General features: G+C 43.4%; 1 protein-coding gene across 1 annotated transcript in view; it reads left to right on the top strand.

Annotated features, from left to right (window-relative positions):
- The first annotated feature begins 9,799 nt into the window (after nt 1-9,799).
- Nucleotides 9,800-25,270, top strand: part of LOC107188289 — a 106,739-nt gene continuing 91,268 nt past the window's right edge. The window contains 2 exon segments of the mRNA XM_015576558.1: nt 9,800-12,657; nt 12,659-15,260. Of these exon segments, the coding sequence (XP_015432044.1) occupies nt 9,800-12,657; nt 12,659-15,260 (5,460 nt within the window).

Below are 25,270 nucleotides of genomic sequence, written 5' to 3'. Positions count from 1 at the left end.
AGGAATTGCCATCTCGTATCGGCGAGAAAAGGGGAAGATTTTTCCTCCGAACCGTGAAAACCGAGTAGATTTTAAGTGGATGAGAATAGACGTCTGATGTTCATTTAAATGTATATCCTCATTCCATTTTATTGTTATTTCAGAAACATTCGCAGTACTCTTTAATTTCTTTTTATACCACTTTTATGTATTAGCAGAAACTGCTCTCTTTTATCTTTACATTTTTTAAATAAATACTCTTTGATTTCTACAGTATTATGTTATATTCCAGACACTGTAAAATACTCTAAATCATTAACAAATGACTGTTACTATTACACAATTTCTGATGGGTTAACTAGTTCAAATTAATCGATAAATCCAATTTTTTTATTAAGAAAAAAAAGAATCATGTGTGTTCAGAGAAAGAAGACCCCTGTCTCTATGGAATTAAAAAACAATTGTCTTGTTCAATGCTTCAGTACAGATTTAGTCATTCGTAACTATTGCAGCGAACTGAAAAACATTTTATTCTGTTTATATTATTCGATATCAAATTGCACGACATGTTGCATTGAATTCGCGAGGCAACGCCCCATAATTAAATATGTGTTACAGTGGAACTGACACGACATAGTTCCTTACTTCCTGCCATAAATTCGGTCGTTGATGGTAGAATCTTTCTCCATGGAAACGGTTCTGTCCCTCTTGGAGAATAACCGGAAATGGGATTAGCCCCTCCCGTTTCGCCCCCTTTCTCCTCGTATCCTATTTCCTGAGCAACCTCCGACCTTCATACCCCTCAAGGATAGGCGAAGAAGATGCGGAAGGACTACGTGACGATTACCGTAACGAGATTCCGTATCTCGTCGCGAAGGTCTCATCGGTGAGAGCCTTTTGATTGTCGTATAAAAAAAGAAGAGGGGAATCTTTCTTAATGGTTAGTTACAACCGAAGTCTCGCGAAATGTGACTGTTACTGGAGAATTTTCGACAGACGTGAATTACGTAGATTAAGAAGTTTACTCCCTAGGAAGTGTTATAGACAGTGTAGCAGTTTTAATTCCCTGAACATATATTCTTCTTAAGTAAAACTGTATTAATCAGAAGTTCTGCGCGGGGAATAGTAGAATCAAGATGGCGTCCCTGTTGGCTCCCACGCGTTCCGTAAGTTCGGTCCCATGTGTTTCCAGCCGACTACAGTGTAATATTACTTCCTTAACAATTATTAAGGCTATGAAAAGTTCTCCAACATTATATTGAAGATATGTCTGTTGATTGTATTTACTCAAGCCTGACAAAACTACGGTACAGAACTTTGGTACGAAGATAAGTTCGTCATCTTACGGGAAATATGTTTCAACGTACAATTTCGTGCTGTTCACAGAGTTACAAACTTTTCAAATTTACACTCCCTTCTAGGAGTATAAAAGATAAAAACATCTGTACCTGCAATTTTGCAGCTTTCCCCAAAAACAAGTAGGATTCTACGTATCATGTACTAATCCAACACAAAAGATTTCTTACCTCCGCAACGTGTTGCACCATCGTTCGTTTTCTCGCTATCGCGACCAATAATCGCATTGTTTATACGTACAGCACCGTTTCATTTCGATAACTCCATTACGCGTTTCGTTTCATCCTCACGCAAACTGGCCGTCCCAAAAGAATTCCAATAGCCGTCTACCTGGTTCCCAATAAACAAAACACAGCGGTACATCCTTATAGACACAAAAGAACAATAATTCCACTGGTCGAAACGATTCGAACTTGTATTTCCAATTCAGATTAAGAGTGGCCCGGAGAAAAGAAAAAGAAAAACACGAACGGAGACGGGGAGGAGATGGTGGCCACGGCGAAATTGAAAATTAAAATTTATGATTGCATTAAGCAGCTTACGCGCGACACCGGCTGCACGGCGAACGAAACTTTCGAAACAATGCGGGACCAAACCAACGGCATGAGTAATTATACGGCTAACCTCTATTTTCTTTCGCGTTCTCCGCGCCCCCTACCGACGTCTAATTTCACAGCGACGTGTTCTCACGACCGCCATCTCGTGGGAGCTTCGCGAAGATACATCCTTCTGTATAAACACGGCTACGAGAGAAATTTCGGCGTGTGAAGTATAGTTCCTCCCTCGGGGAGACGCCAACTTTTTTTTAGACAGATTTACTTAATTGTTCGTCGAAGTATTAATTATGCTATTCTTTAACGCCTTAAAAAATACTGTACGAAATACAGCCAGCCTTTACCAGCTCTCCCCCTCAAAAGCACCCGAGCACCATCGAGTACGCGCAGCTAATATATTCAAACAATTCACATCGTGTACGAAAAATTGAAATCTCCTCAAACTGTGATAGTTTCTCTTTATTCTCAACATTAACAGAATGTTTACAACTAATTTCTAAACAAGGTCTTCTAGATAACGCATCAACGTTAGAATAAAATTTACCACTCAAAATCATATTGTTGAAGAAGTTCAACCCAACTTGCCATTTGACCTTATGGGTTCTTAAACGATAGTAACTACTTCAAAGCTGCATGATCTGTTCGTACCATAAATTTCCTTCCATATTAAAGTGTTGCGTGGGCGCGGCATGACTTCCAATAAATAAAAGTAATATTTATAAAAAGGAAGAATTATTTAAGTAGAGAATTATTAAGTAGAAACTCATACGAGGAACTTTCTATCCAACTCTCACCGAGTCTTTACTGTATCTTGAATATTTTTGACAAAGCTACCAATCCTCACCGATCTGATAGGAATGAATATAAATTCGTCGTCTATAGTTCGACCATTAAACACGTTTCGTACGACTGACTTAAGTGATCTACTCTGTATATAAAATTCACGGTCTAATTATCAAAGACCTATTGTCGAGCCAGAACAGAATAATAGAAATACATTCGAAAGACGGGCTTGAATAATCATTCTTCCCTCTGAATGTATTACCCGGTCGGCCTCTTACGAGCGCTACTTCACGGCATAATCGCGGACGATTTCTTTATACAGGCTGCATAATCAACCGAGCCGCAAACGAAAGAGGGCTCCTTTCAGCCGAAGATTTGTTTCCGGAGGCCTGGCATTGCTAACTCGGATCACGTTCTCGCAGTTTCCAACGGGCCCGGCTGGTGCATTCTCCATAGTTATCCAGTTCATTACGGCTCGAAGGATTACGAATTCGTCGGAAAACTTCCGCGGCGGCTTCGCGGGGATTAATGAACCACGGGGCCCGGCAAAGATTTCGCAGTCCCGGTGCTCCGCGATAACGAATTCCATTTTCGTTTTTTTTTTTTTCACGTGGCACGAAACTTCCCCACGGCTGAAGTCTACAAGAGACTGTTGAAGGATTTCCCGATGGCTGACAACAGAAGTTCGATAACCCGAAAATTCCGACTTTTTTTTAGGGGTTTGTAGGGGACCACAAGAGAAGTATAGCGCAATTTTTGTTTTTGACCCAATTTCAGTTCTTCAAGGTGAAAACATCCCTTGAAGATAAATAGATGTTTCCATGTTTCCTTTTAAAAAAATGGTTATAATAAAAATGGAGGTTTTTTATGCTCTATAAACGCAATTAAATTGATAATTAATAAAAGAGGAGGGGGTATGTTTTTATTTAAGCAAACATTTTTCTTAATTTAATTGCAAAAAAATTCCCCGCGTTGCACAGCTCAAGTCCCATAAAAGGTAAACAAAACGTAACGAATCATCTCGTGAAATGACCCAATACGCGGGAACTTACGTGTCTGAAACGAATTCTGCTTCGCGACGGTCAAAGAAAACAGGCGGGGCGAGAAGATCGTGGCGAATTTAATTAGGTTGAGGTGCTTGACGTCACTCCCGTGGAGTTCGTCACTGATTGGTTACACAGTTTTACGCTTAACTGAATTAAGACTTAGATGAGCTTAAGTCGGATTAAAGTGGAATCAGGCGCAGGTGCGAATCGCCGGGAGAGCCACTTATCGTCATGCCATTCGCTTTTCCTCCCTCCAAAGTCTGGCTTCCTCTCGGTCCCTTTGGAAATCGTCGAGGAGAGAGAAAAAATTTTCTCGACGATCCTGTCGACAACGGAGGGAGAATAGCTGTGGGTGCTAGGCCCCCACCTTCCCCCCGAAGCGAGGGAAACGCGATCGATTCTCACGGAAAATGGACAACTTTTAAAAAGCGGGCTGCTCGATTTTATTGCATTTATAAAATTGTGTTTACCCCGGTCTAATAAAGGCGACGAATCGCCGCGCCAGCTCGAATCGACATAAAACTGTGCGCGTTGACGATAAAGGCGTCGTTCGTCGAGGAATTCCTATTTATACCGGGTAGAAGACGTTTTAACCGTTATTGGAGTAGATAGTAATATCTGGTCGGTGGTTGATACGTTTATTCCCGCGAACGGGAGCGACGTCGTATTTTATTGCGAACGAATGATATCTAGCGGGGACCACGAACATTACCAGAAGTTTTCAATATTGTTCTATTTTTATAATTTATCAGTCTCCCGTTTTCAAATTGAATTCTGAGAACGTGCCTCGATTGAACAATGCTACCCTCCATCCCAGTTAGGTGTACGATGTTCGATAGGTTAAAATAAATGACGTTGCTGAATTTCGGTTTATAATAATACAATTGGTATTCCTGCAGAAATTGGGTCCTCGCCGCCGTAACGGCGCGGAGGAGCACAGTTAATCCAGGAAAATGGCACGAGCGTAAAATATGCACGACCGGTAAATCGTTGGATCTACGACGGCAAAGGGAATATGGCCGAAATTATCTTCCGTAGATCATGGAAACACAATGCATTGCGGTGCACACACAACCATGTGGCCGCGTAGGAATATTTACGCAGCGGGCTATCGATTTTCCGTTGTTTACAGTGGAAAGCCCGGCGTGGCTCATATATATTCGCGGCAGATAATAATCCATGGAAGACACGGAACGTATAAATGTTTGTTCAATCGCAAGGGCGCGAGTTAGAAAACAATGTAAAATCTACTCTGGAAACGGGAGGGGTGGGGAGAGGGTGGATATGCGAAGAGGGAAAATATGGTTGAAATAAGTACTATATCTGAAGAGACGAGGAGAACTATTTCATGCTTGAGCAAATACACTTTAGTCGAGTCTTCATGCTTGTATATACACCGTCAAGTGTACTAGTGATTCGGAAATGGTTGGTAGGAGGTCTCTATCGAAGGACTGGATGGAAACATAGTTCAACCTGAAGGTGGTTTATTTTCCGAATAAAAGCAGATCGAAACTGTGAACGAAGAATTGTTTTCTTTTTTTCCCCATTACAAATATTACGTTCTCTCTAGACGATTTGGAACTGTGTCTAACATTTACGCGTGAAACCACCATTCGGATGAAAATATTATTATTTTCAGGGGAGAAAAACATAAAATTTTATAAATGTATATCCGTGCATGCAAGATCTTTGATGCTCGGAACAGAACTGACGTATGCAAGAGTTATAATAGCTACTTTGTAACGATCCTTCAAAAAATTACGAATTCATAAAATCTTACAAGTAATATCACGAACATTCTGTCATATACCGACTAAAAACAGTACAATTAAAATAGGTGTAGGTACTCACATCGTCTGATGATTCTCACTGCAAACTGAACGAACTTCCTCCACACAATATGCTTTTCAACTACATGTTAAGAATGATTTATAAAACTACACTATTGAAATATATGAAAACTACAGTATTGAAATTTCAATAAGAAACCGTATTTCCAAACGGATACAACAAGTATGTGACACTATTTCGCGAATTGAAGCGAACGTGATACCGACGAGAGACTCTGAGTACTACTATTGCGACTGTAGCTTTGTCGGTATTATATGTATGTACTATGGTTCACCCAAAAAGGCAAGTCAATAGAATTAACCAAAACATTCGCGTCCTAAGCTCAGGTATAGACTGGCAACGGTCTCTGTCCCTATCCCACCTACATGGCCATCATTTCCCTTTGTTAGTGACTCGACTCATTGGATAAGGTATAGGTTTGTCGTGTTTGGTGGGCAAGTAATAACCCTAAGCCTCACAAACGATGGACCCTCATTGTTCACCATCGATTTTAACGGGCTTTTGTAAGGTGATAGTATCTAGGTACATAATGATATATAATAAATATTAGGTGTAGACACTCGACAATTTTAAATATACCAATAAACAATTAAAATTACATACCTTTAAGAACTACTGTGAATATAATTGAAACTTATCGAAGTATAAGGTTGTTTGACTGGAAAATCGGAAGACCTTGGATCGATTCCCGTTTATCGAAATTTTTTTTTTTTTACTTTGCCAACGTAACTTCGATAACTTTAACTTACATTATAAGTATATCTTGAAGGTTCGTAATTTTCAATTGATTATGTCTTTAAAATTACCAATTGTCCACACCTAATATTGCGCTAATAATTTCAAGGTAATTGCAACCGAATTTTTTGTCAACTCAATTTTTCCAGAGTTTTCAGGGTCACCTTCAGTTTTTTTTGTAGATAAACCTATAATTTTTGTACGCGTTTCTTTTAGCGAATACTCAGACACATTCGAGCCATTACAATAAACAATTTTTTTTCGTCTAAACCAACGAAGCATTAAAAAAATACCATATACCTTAATTAAAACGATGCTCGAAATGATATCCATCAGTTGCAATACACTTGCCTGAACGGTTTAGAAACGACTGATTAATTCTATTTATAATTCAAATTTTCAATCGAACAGCTGGCAGTAGAAGAATTTAAGCTGATCACGTTTCGTGGTTTACCCCGTATAACTATTGTAATTACTCTGCCTCTAATTTTATGTGCTTCATAAAGACCTTATCCCTAACGGGTGACCCGGAGGAAGGGAAACGCGTCTAAAAGCCGCGTGAAAAGGGCCTGGGGAATTCGCGTGTCGGCGATGAAAGCCCAGAAAATCGTTCGGCGGTCGGCCATACGAGGACACATATGTACGTTCGTTTCCGGGTCATCAACGGTTGTTTTGATCCTCTTTTCTTTCGTGGGAGTAGGTACGCGTGCTGCCCGCGGCTGATCGAAATCGTGCCCGTTCGCTGGATCAATGCTAGCCCAGCGAACAGCTTCTCCCTCCCTGAACACGAATCGATGATACACGCGAGATCGTTTAATTCGCGGATCTGGAACGGGAATTTCATTCGAACGACACTCGTCAAGGTAGACCAAGTGTCCAAACGTTTCTTTTTTTCTATCCATAACTGATCTAATTGGGCAATCGTTTGGACATCTGTCCAATCAATGGAAAAAGTATTATGTTACTTTGGGATCGTTGGGTTTATTGAACGAACAACTGGCAACTGGTTCCTTCCAAGTGTACGTAATGAATTTGCTATCATGAGTCCCAACGTTCGGACATCTGTGGCTTAAAATCATTAATCTGTTTTCGAAGAATTTTTGTATATATTAGAGAAAGAGTAATCATCGTTGACTTTATTGCTGGACTACGATAAGCTTTGTGTTGCACCACGTTTGCTGATAAATTAATGATACACATTCGGTATATCATATAGGATCTTGATAAATAATGATGTTACTCGTCTTCGTCGTTAATGAAGACATTTATCGATTTACATTTTGATGAAGATGGTTTAACTAGATCGCAATTCACATAGAATAACAATTGTAAATTTGCTGAAATACGATCAACAATTACTATACTTTGAACATTAAAAATCTAGAACATTCTTAATTAACTTGATTTCAAGTGGTTGGTGAAGATTCGCGAGTAAATCCACAAATTAAATCTGACTGGTACATCGTCTCGACCTGTAATCGATACCGACACGTGCTTACGTGTTGCCCGAACCACAAAAATTATTCCATGCGAAGCTTTCACGCACTTCATCCTGCTGATGTGCATTTCGATTAACCACGATTTCGAGCAACACCTGAGTACACCCCCTAATGATATCGAATTCCTGTTTCCCGGGTAAGAAATCCCTTGCATCCAGATTACAGACGCTATACGACAGCTGCTCGGCGTTAAGACAAATTGAAATTTCAGCGTCATTCTCGAAGGCGCGCTTAACGCTTCAGCTTTCAGACAAATATCTTCAAAAACTCCCAAGGAACCCTAGTTGAACAGTATAACAACTTAATGAATTCGAATTTATCATAATTCCTTAATTTATAAACGCATCGAAGTTTATAATCATTGATACCTCACATTGAAAATTAATTCTTTAATTCTGAGTAGTAAATAGTATGTCAGTATGATATTGAGGTTACTATGTTCAAGAAAGATTTCAACTTGGACATTGATTGACACTGTGCTACCAGCAAAGATTGAAATGTACATCTTCTCACACGCTATCCAAGTTCAGTAATCTGTATTTTATTATTATTACTAGGAAATTAATGAGGAAATGTTTTCGTAGAGTACCAGACAAAGGGTACGAATAGTTTGTTAAACCTTGAACTCACTTCTATGATTTTGTGGTACTCTGCAAGTCTTTGGCACGGTTCCCATTCTGTCACTCCGACGAACTTTCGTTCCAACTTTTGCTACGACACTCAGAAACTTCTTCTGACGTTCACACGCATACTTGCTTCCACTTCGATCGATTTCTTTATGTATTCCCTCTTCCCCCCACCCTCTCTCTCAATACCTCTATCTCCCTCTTCGTAATCATTCATCATTAAAATCCCTTGTGTGTGTTCTTTAACCCCACTAGAATTCTTGCTGTCTTCCAAACCTTTCTAAGTAAGAAACTAGAACTTAATATTCTTTATTTACAGACCATGAAGATTTATATGTTCAATGGAATTTTAATTTTTCCCCTGATAAAACCTTTGAGATTTGTTTTTGTAAAATAATCCACAAATTTTCAAAACATTGACCACCACGCCGTCATTTAGCGAACAATATCGATAAAAATATTATATTAAAAGATCAATGTTTAAAAGCAAACTTTTAAAATCCAGATAAATTTATTTTTATTCGGCTCGGAGGTCAATGTGCCAACTGCTTATTCGTTATCATTGCCCGTTGACAAGAAACAAGCTTAAGGTCTAAATACAGCGAATCAGAAGTTGATTCGAGCCTCGTGGATATAGGCGGATCTTTTTAACGAAGTACTATTTCAAATAAGATGCACACACTGAAATAGCATAAGTCCTAGCACCATGGAAACTGTGTCAGCGAATGACTCGGTACGAGGGGCCGCCCTCGTACTAAGCCACGCAATCCGTTTGCTCCTGTTTTCCAGATACCGGCAGCGGGATGAACACACGGGACTGGTTACGAAGTGCCATCCGCCGAGTGTCGCGCGATCTCAAACGATTCACCAAGATCGCGGTCGGCAACTATGAAACTTTGTGTATGCAGCGGTAGTGTGTAGACGAAACAAAATACGGGAAAAATAGTGGATCGCAGCGTACAGGAGGATAGAGACAAAGTGACTGACAATATAACATAAACGAAACGGACAAAAACAAAAATATCGAAAAACAGAACAAGACAAAGTGTACGGTTCGACGAACGTGTGTCAAGTGTGAGCGAACGAAAAAGTTCGACATGGAGATCGTAACCAGGCGAAGTGGATTCGAGTATCGTTCGATTTTTCGAGCATCTAACGCCTCCGCTAGATACGTTCAAGCGTCATTCATGTTCCTTCTCGGGCCCCAGGGAAGACTGTAACTTCGATATCGTTTCACGGGATACGCGCGATGAATCGTCCAGGGGATCGTCGCGAGCCTGAATCCGATTGTCGGATCGTGAAAGCATAGGTGTGGTGCACAGGTGTGGCAGACCGAGAAGCCGCGTCGTTCGTACGCGAACTTCATGAAAATGGACTCGACGAAGCTGGGTGGGCCAGCCCCAACCAGCCCGAGGGCTCACTCGCCAGCGATGCCGACCTACAGCGCCACCACCACCGCTACCGCCACTACCACCACGACCGCCGCCACGGATGGGGCTATCGACTACGTGATCGGTGATTACATGGAGAGGCTTGGTACGAGATTGAACATACTCGAAACTGAGCTGAAGTACGCTTGGAGAGCGTTGGATCTCCTCAGCCAGGAGTACATTAAAATGTGGGAGAGGCTGGAGAAGCTAGAGGGCCTTCTTTACGAACAGCAAACGGTGATCAGTCAGCTGATCGAATTCTACACAGGCGGCGGCGGCGGCGGCGGCGGCAGTTCCCACGAGACCGTTAACGTGGTCGAGCAAACGTTGGCCAGCCAGCAGGGCACGGTAGGAGAGCTGGACGCGATCGCAAAGAGCATAGGCGCCAGCATGGGTATCGAGGAGACGAACGCATTGAGGGAGAAGATCGCTCATCAAGAATTGGCAAGGATGCACGGGCTCACGCAGGACAGCTCGACAGCTGCCGCGGTGGTCACAGACATGCACCGAAATGTGAGAAACCTAGACGCTCTGGAGACTCTCGCGGAAGAGAGTAACATTCCGGACGAGGCGTTCTACAGGAGCTTGAACAACGCTTACAGAGAAGATCTGATCTGCGGCGACACGTCCAGGCCGACGTCGCAGTTAGGGATGATCTGGGAGGAGGCGGAGGACGAGGATATCAATGGGAAGAAGGATGCTGATGCGTCGTGCATCTTTGAGAAGGCCGTGGCAAAGGAGAAAGAGCTCGAAGAGCTGACCAGCAAACCGACGAAGGAGGAGATTCAAGAAGCAGCGATACAGAAAAAGGACGAAGCAGACGAGGACGAGGGTGAAGTGTTCAGCGCGGAGGACTACAAGAGCTACCGAGGCAACACGCCCTGTGTCAGTGAACAAGACCTTGCCCAGCTCTCCAGGCTCAGTTCCATCGATCAAGTGGCTCTAGAGAAGTTGCACGAGTTGGACAGGTTGACCAGCAAGCTGCAAAAGGACTCTCAGAACTTGATAGAACTGCAGTCTCAATTAACGGACTCTCCGAAGAGACAGTACAACTCCGAAGCCGAGGCGAAACTGGCGGAAGAAGCGAGTAGCATAGACGAGCAGCTCAGGAAGATATACGCCGAGACCGACGTTGACAGTTGGACTTTCTCGAAGAGTCCTGGTTCGACCGGTAGATCGATCTCTAGAGTGAGCACCGATAGCGGTTTAGCGACCGACGGTGACTTCACCACCAGATCCATTTCACCTAGATTAACGTCTACATCTAGAACGAATTTGGATTCCATCTCGAATGCTTACACGCCGCCTAGACTCAGCTACACCTCTACCGTACGGGAGAAGAGTCCTGAACCGGTGATCCAGATACCCATAGACGTTGGTAGCTTCGCCAAAAGCTATGCAGAGAACAAGGAGCTAACGGACCTGATGGTCGAGAGCTTCGTGGCTGTGACTTGCGCCTCTCCGACTATTTACAGCACCACCATGGATAAGGTTCCGTCGCCGACTCTCTCAGCAGGTAGTGTACACAGTGTGCACAGCGTCCACAGCGTGCAGAGTCTACGAACCAGGCAAGACGGCTACTTCGGCAGTGCAGCGAGACTGAACCTCGAGTTCCAAGAAAGCAGAACACCGCCCAGCCCGTCGCCAAGTTCTCCGCCTCCACCAGCTCCCAGAGACTCGGCGGAGACGTTCCTGATGCCAGGATCGGATCAAAGAGACGTCGACATGAAGAGAACTCAGAGCCCTACGTTCTTAAGGAGCGCCGAGAAACTGGCGTCCTTGGAACAGGGTCGTTTGAGTCCTAGAACTCCTCATTCGCCCAAATCACCTCGAGTATCCCCTAAGCACATAATCAAGCCTGGCAGCGTAGCGAACATAGTCGCGGCAAAATCCGATTCAGGATTATCGTCCATGAGCGGATGGAGCAGCCTGGACAAATCGCCAAGTTCCCCAAAGAGCACGATCAGCAGGATGCTTACTTCGTACTCGATGGATCACGCGAGATCAACTCTGATCCCGACTACCAGCACGATCCGGTCCGCCAGTCCAATACCACCTCTTCCAGAGACTACAACCACGGTGATCACACAGGAGCCGTTGTACGACACGCCAGAAGGTAGAGATCAGTTCGCCAGCGCGGCAGCCATGGTCACCAGCCATTCTTACGCCATAACCATGAACCACCTGTCGAACTACGCTATCATGAAGACCCCAACTACCAAAGATGATTACAACTTCGTGCCTCCGCCAGCGCCCATCGCGACCACCTGCCAAAGTCCCAAAAAACGAACTCGTCATCAGACCCTCCAGCACACCTACGACTCCGTGCCACCTGGATGTACCCTGGACTACGTGTTTCGATCCGATCAACCGGCCATTTACTCCGTGGCCGGTAGCAATCGACAACAAGCTATCACCAGCGTTTACACCAGTGGTTCCGGTAGTTACGGTCCGAAGACTACGACAACCGCTTTTTACTCGGACTCGATGGAACAGTACAACAGTTACCAGGAGAATTTCGGTTCCGTGCAATACACGGAATCCAGCGGAGTAGTCCACGTGAAGAAACCTCTGAGAAGCAGCGTGTACTCGGACGGGCTGACGAATCACGAAAGCTACAAAGCCGCGCTGTACCGCACAATGTTTCCCACGGGGAATATCACCGATGCTTTGTCCTACTACCCGACAAGCGCGAACCTGCCCCGAACAGAGACAAACGAAAATTCGTGGCTGAACTCGATGGAGGATCAGATACCTCATGATTCCACGTCCTCGAGCATCAGATCGTTGACCTCCGATCTACACGGACCGAAGATACCCTCAACCGCCGGCCTACCAGAGTCACCAGTATCATCACACGTATGCGAACCAGAACTACCCGCAGGCCTACCAACAACAGTATCAGCCGTATAGCCAAAGACTGAGTAGCTCCGAGAGCGCGCAACTCGCTGACGGCTACCAGAGGCAATGGCAACGGGAACATCAATACATACAAGATCACGACACCAGCCGGATGACCATCGATCAGTCGCAACACCAACAAAGCGAGTACTACGACGCCTCGAGTGTCATAGTATCGCAATCTGGATACATAAGCATCTCCTCGAACTTGAAGGATCACGAGATCGAGAACGCAAAGGCTGCGAAGAAAATCAGAAGAGGTTCGTCGTTGAAAAACGCGATGAGCTCGATGAGCAATTGGCTACCCGACCTGCACCTTAGCAAACGACACAGAAGTCACTCTTTGCCTGGTGGTGTCAGAAGGGAGGACTTAGACGGGCCTCAGGAACAACAACAGCAACAACAACAACAACAACAACAACAGAGGCCTGCCACTGACGTTAATACCACCAGAGGACGTGGTAGGGGTCAAGCAGTCAGAAAAAAGAAGAAACACACGCTAGTGTCCACGGTGTCGGGTATTCTACAGAAAGCAAAGAGACGAAGCCATCAATCGCAGTCCCTCTCCGATCCGGAGCAATCGGAAACCGAGTGGAGCAGCGGTAGACAGAGTGGCCTCTCGGAAGACGAGGACAGCGTGATGTCCGACGTGAACCAGGAGCCACCGTTCTTCGCCAAAGTGAAGACGGCGAGCACGAAACGGAAACCGATATCTCAACCGATACCCCAGCAGCAACAGCTACCCGCTCAGTTTACCCAACAACAAAAAGACTACATACAGCAACAACAGCACCAGCAGAATCTTCAGCAACAGCAGCAGCTGCTCCAGCAACAACAACAAGCCCTCCAACAGCAGATTCAACAGCACCAGGAACAATTACAACAACAAGCCCTTCAGGATGGCTGGGCCAAAGAGAAGGATCAAAGAAAGGAGATTGATCACGACGTCGATCAAATGGGCGGTTTCGAGGAGGAAACCTCCGGTAAAAGTACCGGATCCGGTTCAGGTGGATCCTCCATATTCCAAACGGTCGGTGACATCAAGCGATCGACGGGTAGTTCTGACGAAGCTCCCAATGAGAAAGCCCCGAAGCTTCCACCGGTAACTCTGATGGGCGGAGCAAGCATGGAGTTCGCTGTCTCCAGAGCGTTAGGCAAGTACCGTCAGAGGCAGTCGTCGACGGTGTCCGACGAACAGCCGCCCAGCGAGGAATCCCTGAACGATAAAAAATCCGAGGAGGGTACCCCGCAGACCCTCGAAACGAGTTTCGAATATCCGGAGGATATGTCGGAGAAAAGCGAGAAGAGCGAGAAATCCAGTAGCACAAGATTACCGGAATTGGTGACCAGCATATCCGAGGAAGCACCACCGTCGGAGGGAAGCCCGTCCGCATCAAGCACGAGAGGCCTATCGACGGGCACACGATTCCTACCGCGGCACCAGCAATCCCTCGAAATTCCATGGACCGGGGCGAGAGCGGGCGAGCTCGAGGAAGACAACCGTAGCACGCATTCCTATCGCAGCACGTCGAGGGTCTCGTCCAGGCGGCAGAGTACGGAGGATTCGATCGATTCCGAAGATGAATGGTACCGATACGAACTGAGGAAACTCGAGGAGATGGAACGCCAGTCGCAAATAGAGGTAGAGATGGGTGAAGTGTTGGTAGAGGAACCCGAAGAGGCTGACCACTATCAGCCGGACAACGCCGTAAAAGAGAAGATGTCATTCGTGCTGAAAGAGCTGAAGCTAAAGGCGAGCACGATCACCAACGAGGCGAAACAAGACCGAGAGGAGGTGAGATCTGCGAAAATGAACGGGACCATCGCGAAGGATCGTCGTATCGACGAGAGAGACAGATACCGTGACGAGAAACCCATACCGAAACGGAAATCCGCCGAGAGCATCGAGCAGGTGTTCGCCAGAGTAACCGATTACAATACGTGGGCGCAAGAGGAGGAGATCAGACAGGAAAAACCACCGTCCTCTATGGAGGAGGGTTCGTCCGGCGAAACCTCGGGACCAGACAGTCCCGTTCAGTCCATGGACGAAGAAGAGGAGGACGAGATGCAGAAGGACATCGACGAACAACAGTCGAGACGGAGCTCGAGCGGCTCGACTCTGCGACACGGTGAAAAAATTCATCCCGGTTCAGAGTCCGTATCACGCGAGGATAGCGTTAGCGTACCACCTAGCGAGGTGTCCGTCAGCATACCGGGCGCCTGGGAGTCGGAAAGCACTGTCCTTGAAGGCCTCGAGCGCGACGGTGCCGGTAGCGCCGAGACGGCCACTACCGCGACCTTGAGCCTGCCGAAAATCAAAATCGACACCTCGTCCTGCGGTAGCTCGGACACGACGCTTAAGGAGGGCCAGGTCAGCCCTGGCCCCCCTGGATCCAAGTGGAAGCTACTGAAGGCGTTGAAGGAACGCAAGGCCGAGGAGAAGCTCAAAGAGGTCGAGGAGGCCTCTAAGGAGACTGCTATCGCTCAGGGACCCACGGCAGTGAGTATCATGATCAAGTGAGGCCACGAAAACCTTTGTAAAGCGTACTCGAGATTCGGTGGTTGGGTCAAGTCGTAGGCCTGACCGCTCGCATACGACGATCGTCGCGTTACGATCGTCGACGAATCGATTCGTCTGTAGCGCGCTTTCGAACTGTCCGTTGGTTTCGTGGGATGTTTGTTCCTGGTGTCTTTATGTGCAGGGTATTGGTTAATGTTGAGGACGTTACGTCGGACACCTTATGTCTTCAAAATCTAATTATTGTTATTGAGTAATTGTCACTGGGGTTGGATATAACCTACAGAAATGTAATTCTTTTTAAATTCAGCTAGCATGGATCTAACAGTGCCCTACTCGAATTATCATTTCGCTTTATCTATAAAACTAGATTAGGTATCATTGTAACACTGTCCTCGATATTAACGCTCTAAGATATCAGCTGAAAGGGCAAAACGAGTGAGAGAAATCCACGACCGCGCTTAATTTTACTCGTATATACAAAACAACCTCTGCAAAAAGTCCTTCTAAACCGATCGTCCATTGATCTACACATTCTCATATCCACCCTCCTTTCAGCCGGTACAATGTAATTGATTTATGCAACAACGGTACATATTTATGAAAAATCGACTTGATTTCCGGCCAGCTATCGATTCGTTGTCGCCAGCGAGTACCGAGTACGCTCTACGCGAGACGAACTGTAAATGGAACCTACGAATTTAAGCATTATTACCGCGTAAGATCTAAGTCCTGTGCCAGCATGTGTGTGCGTGCGTGTGTATGTGTGTATGTGTGTGTGCGTAGGCACGTGCATCCAGTCAATACTAAGGTTACGATAGGAAACGGAAGTGAAGCTTTGCTGGGCGGACATTAAGCGAGACAGTCGTGTCCCCCTTAGTCGCGAACGAAGCGACGTCGATGGACGACGCGCGGGACCGATCGAGTACTCGAGGCACGTAGAACGGTGGTGGTATACTAGTCAATTCAACAAGTGCAGCGTCGTTTACGCTTGGCCAAGCAATATACTCATAGGAAGGGGTGGGAATGGGGTCTAAAGGCGTCGCTCGGAAGGTCGTGATCGACGACGATCGATTTCGAGAACCCGAGTAGGGATAATTCTGCGGCGGCAAAGATCGTCTAGTAAAACGAGGCTTGTCTAATTCATAGATCCTAGAACTACTTAGATGGTGCTTTAATAATCGATACGCTTTAAGGGTAGTATTATCGAAATGAAAAAGAGAAAAACTGCGTGCCTGCGCGGTATGAGGAAATCGAAGTCGCAAGAGGGTGGAAGAAATGTATTATTTGGTTAATTAAGGGCGATTTGGTCTTTCATAGGTTTTCACGGATAGACGTTTAACTACAACGGCGATCAGTTTACGTTTCTCCGTGATTTTCCTACTTGAAAAAAAGAAAGAAGGACGCGAAATGGCGTTGAATATGAGACACGTGTTGTATGAACACTTTGAACGATCCAGATAGCTACTTAGTTAGCGAGTACTTAAGGGAAATCTACTTCCAAATGAAATTTTGCGGAGAATGACGTCTCGTTAGGATTCAAAACATTGCGGCGATTATCGTAATCCTAGGTGATCACCGAATGTAGTCGTAAGAGAGACACCTGCGTCATCCTTTAAGTTAAGAACTCGATTCTAAACAAGTCTCTTCCGAATTAACAGTTCGCTCGCATAACCTCTACACGCTACGCGAAAACGCAAGAAAATCGCACGGCCGTTTCGACAGCCTCTCTACAGCTAGGAATGGAAAGAGGTTTCTAAGGTGGACAGATCGCGTGGCAAATCGCGCAGGCACGGTTAAAGAAAATCTCGTGCACATCGAAGGCAAATCATTTCCGTGGCAACAGCTCGCGGAACATGGCGGAACAAGATGACGGAAGTGGATACATCGGCCATATATGTAATTCCCGGGATGCACGCCGGGAAATACACGCTAAAAACTATTGTTACATCTTTCTACCGACCGTTTTTAATACTCAAACATATTTCGAATCTGTGAGGGGTCCTCGTCTAAGAAGAAGAACACCGACAAGAATTTTTGTTCGTAGTTGGCTCGAAGAGGAATCGGAGCATTTTCGAAGAATTTCCTTGGGGCAATGTCAATTTATAATAATATCTATTCTCCTGGAAATAGTATGAATATCTTCGGGGGGATAGATCGAACGACCAGATTATATGAAACACGATATAATTACGCGTGATTCGTAACGCGTTGTAATACCGTGAGGAGAAACGGGAACGGTGTTTCCAGATCCGTTCCGCTTTTGCAACGTATCTCCGCGAAAAAAATTACTCCACGATCGATATCACGTGTTCGCCGCTTATTAAAGCGCAAGTGGTATTCCGTTCCGATGAACGTGACAACGGGAAAGTCGATAATAAACACGAATCGTGTAACACGTTCCCTTTCCTTTAATCTTTCGCGAGATAAGGAAAAAATACGGTGAATTCTGAATTCTAACCACGATCGATTCAAGCAAATTAACCGAGGGACACTTAACGTGTGAACGATGATTATCGATGAAAGTATTTTTTCGTTTCGGTTCTCTTCCGACAGCTGCAAGTAGATTTCAACGAAGTTACGCGAGCAACGGAGAACGATGAGATTAAAGATTGTTGTCGTGCATCTTGTAGTATTCGTAGCTAGTTCACACTATATAGGCTGATAGTACGATAGGGATTAGTTCCGGTGAGAAACGGGCGAGACGAGTCGCGTACGAAATCCTGGAGCTCTGTGGGTGTTGCTAGATTAGTCAAAATTGGACTTGTTACTTGTGTTTCTAGATACTGACGATCATACTTCGAACATGACTATCCTTTTGACGCCTCGATTGGTGAAGCAAACCTAAATCACACAGACATGGTTAAAAATGATTGATAATAAAGATTATTACTGTAATATGTTACTAAATAAATTCAACGAATCAACCTCGAGCAATATAGTCGATCGAAAGGTACGTCTTCAGTTCAAAGATTAACCAATTAATTCTGACTTTTTTTCAGCCGATTTTCAAATTATTATTGGACAACTATAGACCCTTGATGCCATAAGAAAAAAAACAAAAATGGGTTAAGCACAATTTATTCCTAGTCTTCCAATTAACAGGTTCAGTATATCTAATTTACACCATCTCAAATGACACGATCCAGTGAATAATTTCGAAAATGGAAAATCATAGAAAGTCTTCCTCGTTTAACAAGTTAATAGGATAGTTCTTCAGATCCCGTTTGATCTTCGTTTCGCACAAAATTCTAGTTTTGCTCCAATTCAAGTGACACGAACCAGGTAAATAAATTTCTAAGAAAGAGAAATCGTAGAAATCGTTTTTCTCGTTTAACAGGTTAATGGGACAGATACCCAGACCTCGTTCACATTTGATCTTCGTTTCCTAACTCGCACAATACCTTCGTGGCCGGTCAAGCACAATGGAATCCAACGTCCCGTGACACAAGGGACGTACCAAGCTCCGGGATCCGTACGCGCGACGTCGTCACGATACGCAGAGTAGTTCACGTGCTAAGATTTTCCTCGTACTCGTCCTCTGACATGCATACCATTTCGTAATCTCGAAACGATCGATCGCGTTCCGTGTACCGATAACCGATTCGGCATAACACGATATGTCCGCAATAGTTCCATAATCGAACGGATATGCCATCGGGGCGCAGTTACACACGACCACACAGACGCAAAGCAAACCGCATAACGGGCGAGTACAGTACGGCCAATGTGATTTTATGATTTTACGGTACACGTATTGTCGGTTGGTTTCGTTTATAACAAACTGTGAACGCGCAGAATTATCGATTCGTAATGCTTATTCTGTAATTTCTGTGATTTAATCAGAGAGAATATTTTATCGGGGTTTTTTTGCAGTAGGCAGTGTTATGGAACAAGTTTGAGAGGAAACCTTATTCTGTATTGGAATTTTTTATTGTTTCTGGAGTATGGAGAACATTTAGTAGTAATGTATATTCATCTATCAGATATTCACTGAAATATGTTATAGGGAAATGTGGTTACTTTTGTACTTTGCACTTTACTTTTGTGTCTAGTTTTGTACTGTAGACTGGAATGTGTGTTAATGGTACAGCTCGAAACTATGGGATCACTTGTAATAGTCATTCTTAATTAGAATACGGTATTTATGAAAATTCAGATTTTTATAGATTGATTTTTCGAACTACAATTAAGACACTTGTTTCATTTATTAAAGGTCCACAATATAATAAAGTTAATGGTAATTCATATTTGCGATAATATACGGGATGTTTCAGACGTAATAGAACAATCGTACAGAAGATTGTATGTGTAAAAATGAACGAGAAATGTAGTTTACATTTTATATAAAAATTATATTATGTGACTAGCGTGTTTGTCCATCGCTCGATATTTCGACTTGTAATGAATGCTGACGTTGGCACGGTATTATCTGCTCACCATCGATTATCTTTCAAATATCAGTTTATATCAAATTATTGCGGAAAACAGATATCACTATAGCGCGGCGAACGTACACAATCATTACCATAAGTAGAATTAGTCAGTAATGGACGGGCCACATAAATCACCTGGCAATCAAGCACACGTATGCCCGATAAATTTCCAAAACCCAGTCGCCATGAAACCGAATCTTCATACGAATCAACGTTATACTACATTTTTTACCAATTTTTACACATTCAAAAAATATTTCGATGCAAAAAACTCGATTTTTCTTCTTATCGAAAAAGTGATCTCACACGTTCGAGCGTAATGTGAAATGTAAATATCGTGCTCGTTACAAACGAAGTTGTCCCAGTTACACACAACTTCAACACCATCCAACGATTTCTTCGAATATTCCAACACATATCGGAAAACAACCATAAATATTCATGTACTGGTATAAATTCGCAATTTCCTCAGGAACGAATATTAAATTCGCCAAAACATAACAACTTACTAATTGCTACATTCGAGAAACCCTACGCACTCCCTTTACACTTCTATTCCCTTTTTCCATTTCAATTCCACCACATGGATGCTACCTAACAAAACCAAACATTATATCGTTATTACTACAAAAAATCCCAAATTCCCCGATTATTCCACATTTACGGCCCGTACTGTACACGCACACCGAACAGACACACGCACACTGCTAAAAAAAAAAAACAATTAAAGGATCCTACATTGTCGACGCTATTCCCCATAAATACACAACCTTTCTAAAAAATAAAAAAGAGGAAACAATATGTCAGCACCAAACACGAAATGATGTCAATTTATCAGACCTGTATAACCTCTTACGTTACATAAATACAAGTTCGTTAATTAATTCCAAATCAGATTTTGCCTCTCGAGTCATTAGTAGAGATTCTCTGATTGTTTCGAGCAGTGATACAACACACAGCATCGCGTCGTACACACGTCCAAAAGTGTATATGCTTCCGTATCTAAAGACTTCGCAGGTGTATAATACTAACAATTTAGGCTAGCAATTAATTATCCTTCCGTACATCGCTGTTAGTGTTTTAGGGGAAGTCGAGGACGAAGGGGGGGGGGAAGGTTGTACCTGCTCTCGCAATCCGGGAAACGGTTCCGAGCTGACGGAACCTGCAGAGCTGCGGGTCTGACCAGGAACAGGCGCATTTCACTTAATTGGTCGGGTTCGGTAGGGGCACACGTATTGTAGGTATCAGACTCGGGTCTCGGCCGATCGATTCTTCTCGTAATTGGCGAAACGTGGCGGGCGACTCTCTGCCGTACAAGGGGGGTGGGGCGCACGCCACCGGGGACGATGTCAATAGCAGCGAAAAGAGAATTGTCCCCTGGTGCACGTTTTCAGGGGGATGTTTCGGGGTCGACGAGCACCTTGGCGGCTGATCGCGATGGCCAATGGTCTCCGCGAGGTTAATCAAGTGGGGAACCCTTTTGGATGTCTGAACCTTATCGATTATCTCCTCAGAAAAATTTTTAAATTATGCTTAACGTCTTTAGACTTGACTTTTTTAGAGGAAAAAATCTGCTTTGTGGAATTCTTCTGTTTGAAGTAACAAAGAAAATATATTCCTTTTTTTTAATACAATACAAAATTTGTATTCTTTTTTACCTAATTAATTCTTAAGTGTGAGAATCGCCTTATATTGAAGGTAAATCACTGTCAATTAAAATGAAACTCAACAAGAACCAAGATATGCTCCCATAAGCGGCCTAAAACACTAAATTCGTAGAAATTTCTATTACATTAAAAAATTAATGGATCTGAATTGCTGGATAAGTAGTTGCAATCGAAACAGAGGTAAATGATCCAATTCTGTGCACGTTTCGAAATATTAAATAAATTCCCATTTACAGGAGCGAAGAATAAAGGATACGATTATGAACGTCACGGGAAATGGGCTCTACGGGACACTTGAAATCTTTTTTACGGGAACTGGCTCACCTCCAGAGAATACCGCGAATGGTTCGAGATTTCGCTTTGCTCGTAATGTTCCCCCGTTTCTCCCTGTAATTCAACGAGATTGCATTCGCACGTGTGCGTTTAGATTCTATGCAGCGACACGTACAAGTCATAGAAATGACTTTCGCTAGAGAAAGAAACTTTCGAGATGCGTCCCTCGTGAAAATGGGAATAGCTGTAATAATGTTCAGCGATTCAAGAACTTCGAAAGAAACTTCGAGTAATTGAATCCGGCCGCCAGGAACTATTTCTTACTACGGTTGGAACCTTTCGAAGCAATGATTGCAGACGTTCGCGTTAAACCTGATTTGGATATTTATAATAAAATTATTTAAGTCTTATATACTTACTACAATATTTTTGATTTTTATTTCAAAATAAACAATTTTTTTTAAATACAGACGGCTCACATCTCATTATATTTTGCAATATTTTTGCATAGATGCATCATATTGATGAACAACGTTTAAATTGTTCAACAGCTACGAAACGCTCACGTTATTCATCGATCCGTTCTGCAGGAATCTAGACAGCTTCATAATTGATGCTTTAATTAACGACTGTTGAATTAATGGAAGGTCTTTCACAGAAATACCTGAGATCTTACGTAACGCGTGCACAGGTTTCAAAGATTCCCTCTTTTGTACGAACCCAGACACGATCGACTTAACAGAATAGAAATTAATGGCACGCTTCTGGCTTGTGCAGAGACTTTACGTATCACTTTCTCGATAGGAAAAGCTTCCAGGAAAAGATAGACGAAGAAACACTACGAGGAAAAATGTTCAAACTCGAATGAAGGAACAAAAGGAACAAAATGTGTAGAATGTCTAAATCAATTTTTCTTTAAATATTCGTTCACATTCGTCGAGAATTAAATGAAATAAGTAACAAAATAAGTGGCAAAAAAGGCCACGGTTCCTTCTTTCGTACGATAAAAGGCATCGATAAATCTTACCTCACAAAATGACCAATGTCACTTAAATAAAATTTACCAATTGGTTTCCAAACAGTTACAAGAAAAAAATTGCCAGCTTGAAAAAATCGAACATTTTCGTCGAACGAGCGAGAGTGAAAGTTTCCTTAATTCCAATCGACTGAATCAAGTGCATCCACATTGTCGATCGTATTTCCTCGACGGTAACGAATCGCCAGAGAACATGTACCATTCCGTTCACGGAAGATTCGCGGTGAGGCATAAATCAATCACAGCTCCGCTGAATTATTCGCGTCCAGACGTCCAAAAGGGAGAGAACCAGTTCGTTTCACCCCGAGCGGAGAACACTGCCATCATCCCCTGACGCCTCGAAATCGAGGCCAACCGAACAACCACCCGGACCAATTGTGTACCATTTCTCACTTTTATACGAAACAAGTTTAACGAAAGAAAAAAAGACTAAATCGACTAGGCAAAGAAGCGAAGGGCCACAGGCTCGCGCGTCCAGAGACGTCAACTGTGAGTGTGTGCGAACATTGCGTACCGATTGTAACGGTCATAGTTATATTGTAATATGTGTATTGTCACGGTGTCGTTGTGTCTAACACATTTTTAACCGTCTTTCGTGGTCCAACCGTGGACTCCCAATACCAAATACACACACTGAAGCCTCGTACTCGTCGAACGTTCTAATGAAACTCGTCGAACGTTCGTTCGGAGAACAAAAATTTACGAAATAATGCATCAAATGCATTGTCGACGTCTGATGTCGATGGAAATCGGGTTCGATCTTTCGTTAAGCATCCAGTGATCGATGCTTAGAGTGATAAGAGCTTCGGAGGTTAAATAAAAAGACAGTCTTTTCGTATTGCTTATAATTAGATATACATATAATGTATACCTACGTGAGTTCGACGATACGAGTTCAGATATATATAACACTTCCGGTCGAACTAGGCGATCCATCGAGGGGGTTGATCGTCGAGCCTCCATTTATATACAGATAACCCCCATATAACACGGTGATTATGTTCCTTAAAAATCCTTATTACAGTAAATTCTCGATGAATGTTCGAAGGCTCCTCGACACTGAAACTTAAATAATTCATAAACTAATGACCATATGCTGCTGAAACAAGCATTATTGGTCTCCGAATTCTAAACTCTATCACAACTAAACCTCATTAAAAAATCAGTATACCTGGAGACTTCTCCTTCTCAGTACCGAGGAGCCATCGAACACTCATCGAGGATTTAACGTATACGAAACCAAGAACTAGCGTACAAAAAAGAAACAGAGTTAAATGGCAAAAGCTAACAAAACAACCCTATTCTACACGATTTTTTGATCGTGTTCAAGCAACACGCCATCTTGTCAGAATACCGTGTTATACGAGGGTTTTTCCTGATTTTCGAATGCTGTTACAGCGAAATCGTGTTATAGGAGGGTCTCGCATATACAGGGTATCTCACCCGATTTTGACATCTTGATTTTCTCACTATTGTTACTCGTAGCGAAAAATGTTTCAGCGGAGGCTTGAATGGTATCGAATGGAGCATATTCTGATGTTATTAGTTTTTTCGTAAGTCGACGCATAAAGGTCATATAAAGGTTAACTTTGTTTTTTTAAATAGAATGAGGTATTTTTTAATACATCAACCAATGTACCTGGACATTCGTTATAAAAAAGTACTAACCTATGTATGTCGAAAAGTTATTAATTCATGAGATATTTCAATTCAAATAATTTTAAAACACCATTACTGTCGTATTAAGACGTTATCGTTTATTTACAGGAATGGTGTTTTAGAATTATTTAAATTGAAATATCTCCTGAATTAATAACTTTTCGACATACATAGATTAGTACTTTTTTACAACGAATGTACAACTGCATCGATTGATGTATTAAAAAATACCTCATTCCAATTAAAAAAACAAATTTGAACGAAAAAACTAATAACATCAGAATATGCTCCACTCGATACCATCCAAGCCTCCGCTGAAACATTTTTTGCTACGAGTAACAATAACGACAAAAAAACCAGATGTCAAAATCGGGTGAGACACCCTGTACACGGCGGTGTCGCGTGGCGTCGTTGTACAGATTTCTTCGTGGTCGCCTCTTCTTCAAGGAAAACCTCCCCGGAGGGTCGACGAAGCAACGAGACTGCGTCCGCCGTTGCTCGAAATATTCCGAGAGCTGGATCGCCGCGCTCGTTAAAGACGTAATATACCGTCTTCTCCCTCGCGAGACTCTGGGAAAATTTCTCTCAGGTGGAAGCGCCTGCGAATCCGGCCGCGAACGGACAAAGTTACAAAACAGGATGAACATTAATTCGAAAGTTTTCCGGAAACTGTGCGCTCTTCTTTCGTTCATTCTTGCGGCGGGGCGTACGCGAGCGTTCAAGACAGGTGTGTCTGAGGCTTTCAGGCGGACTTTGAGAATCATGAATGCCGCGAACTACTTCTAATGGTATATTTAGACAGTGACGGAAGATCGTTCCGATTGCCTTTTACGAAGAAGATACTTAAAATGGTCCTCACTAAAATTTCGTACGTCAAACAAGTTTAATTCTTATGCTTGGGAACTGATCTGTAACAGCGAG

The sequence above is a fragment of the Dufourea novaeangliae genome, unplaced genomic scaffold (genome assembly GCF_001272555.1).
Source record: "Dufourea novaeangliae isolate 0120121106 unplaced genomic scaffold, ASM127255v1 scaffold118, whole genome shotgun sequence".
Taxonomy (NCBI): domain Eukaryota; kingdom Metazoa; phylum Arthropoda; class Insecta; order Hymenoptera; family Halictidae; genus Dufourea; species Dufourea novaeangliae.
This window is presented reverse-complemented; position numbering and strand designations above follow the sequence as displayed.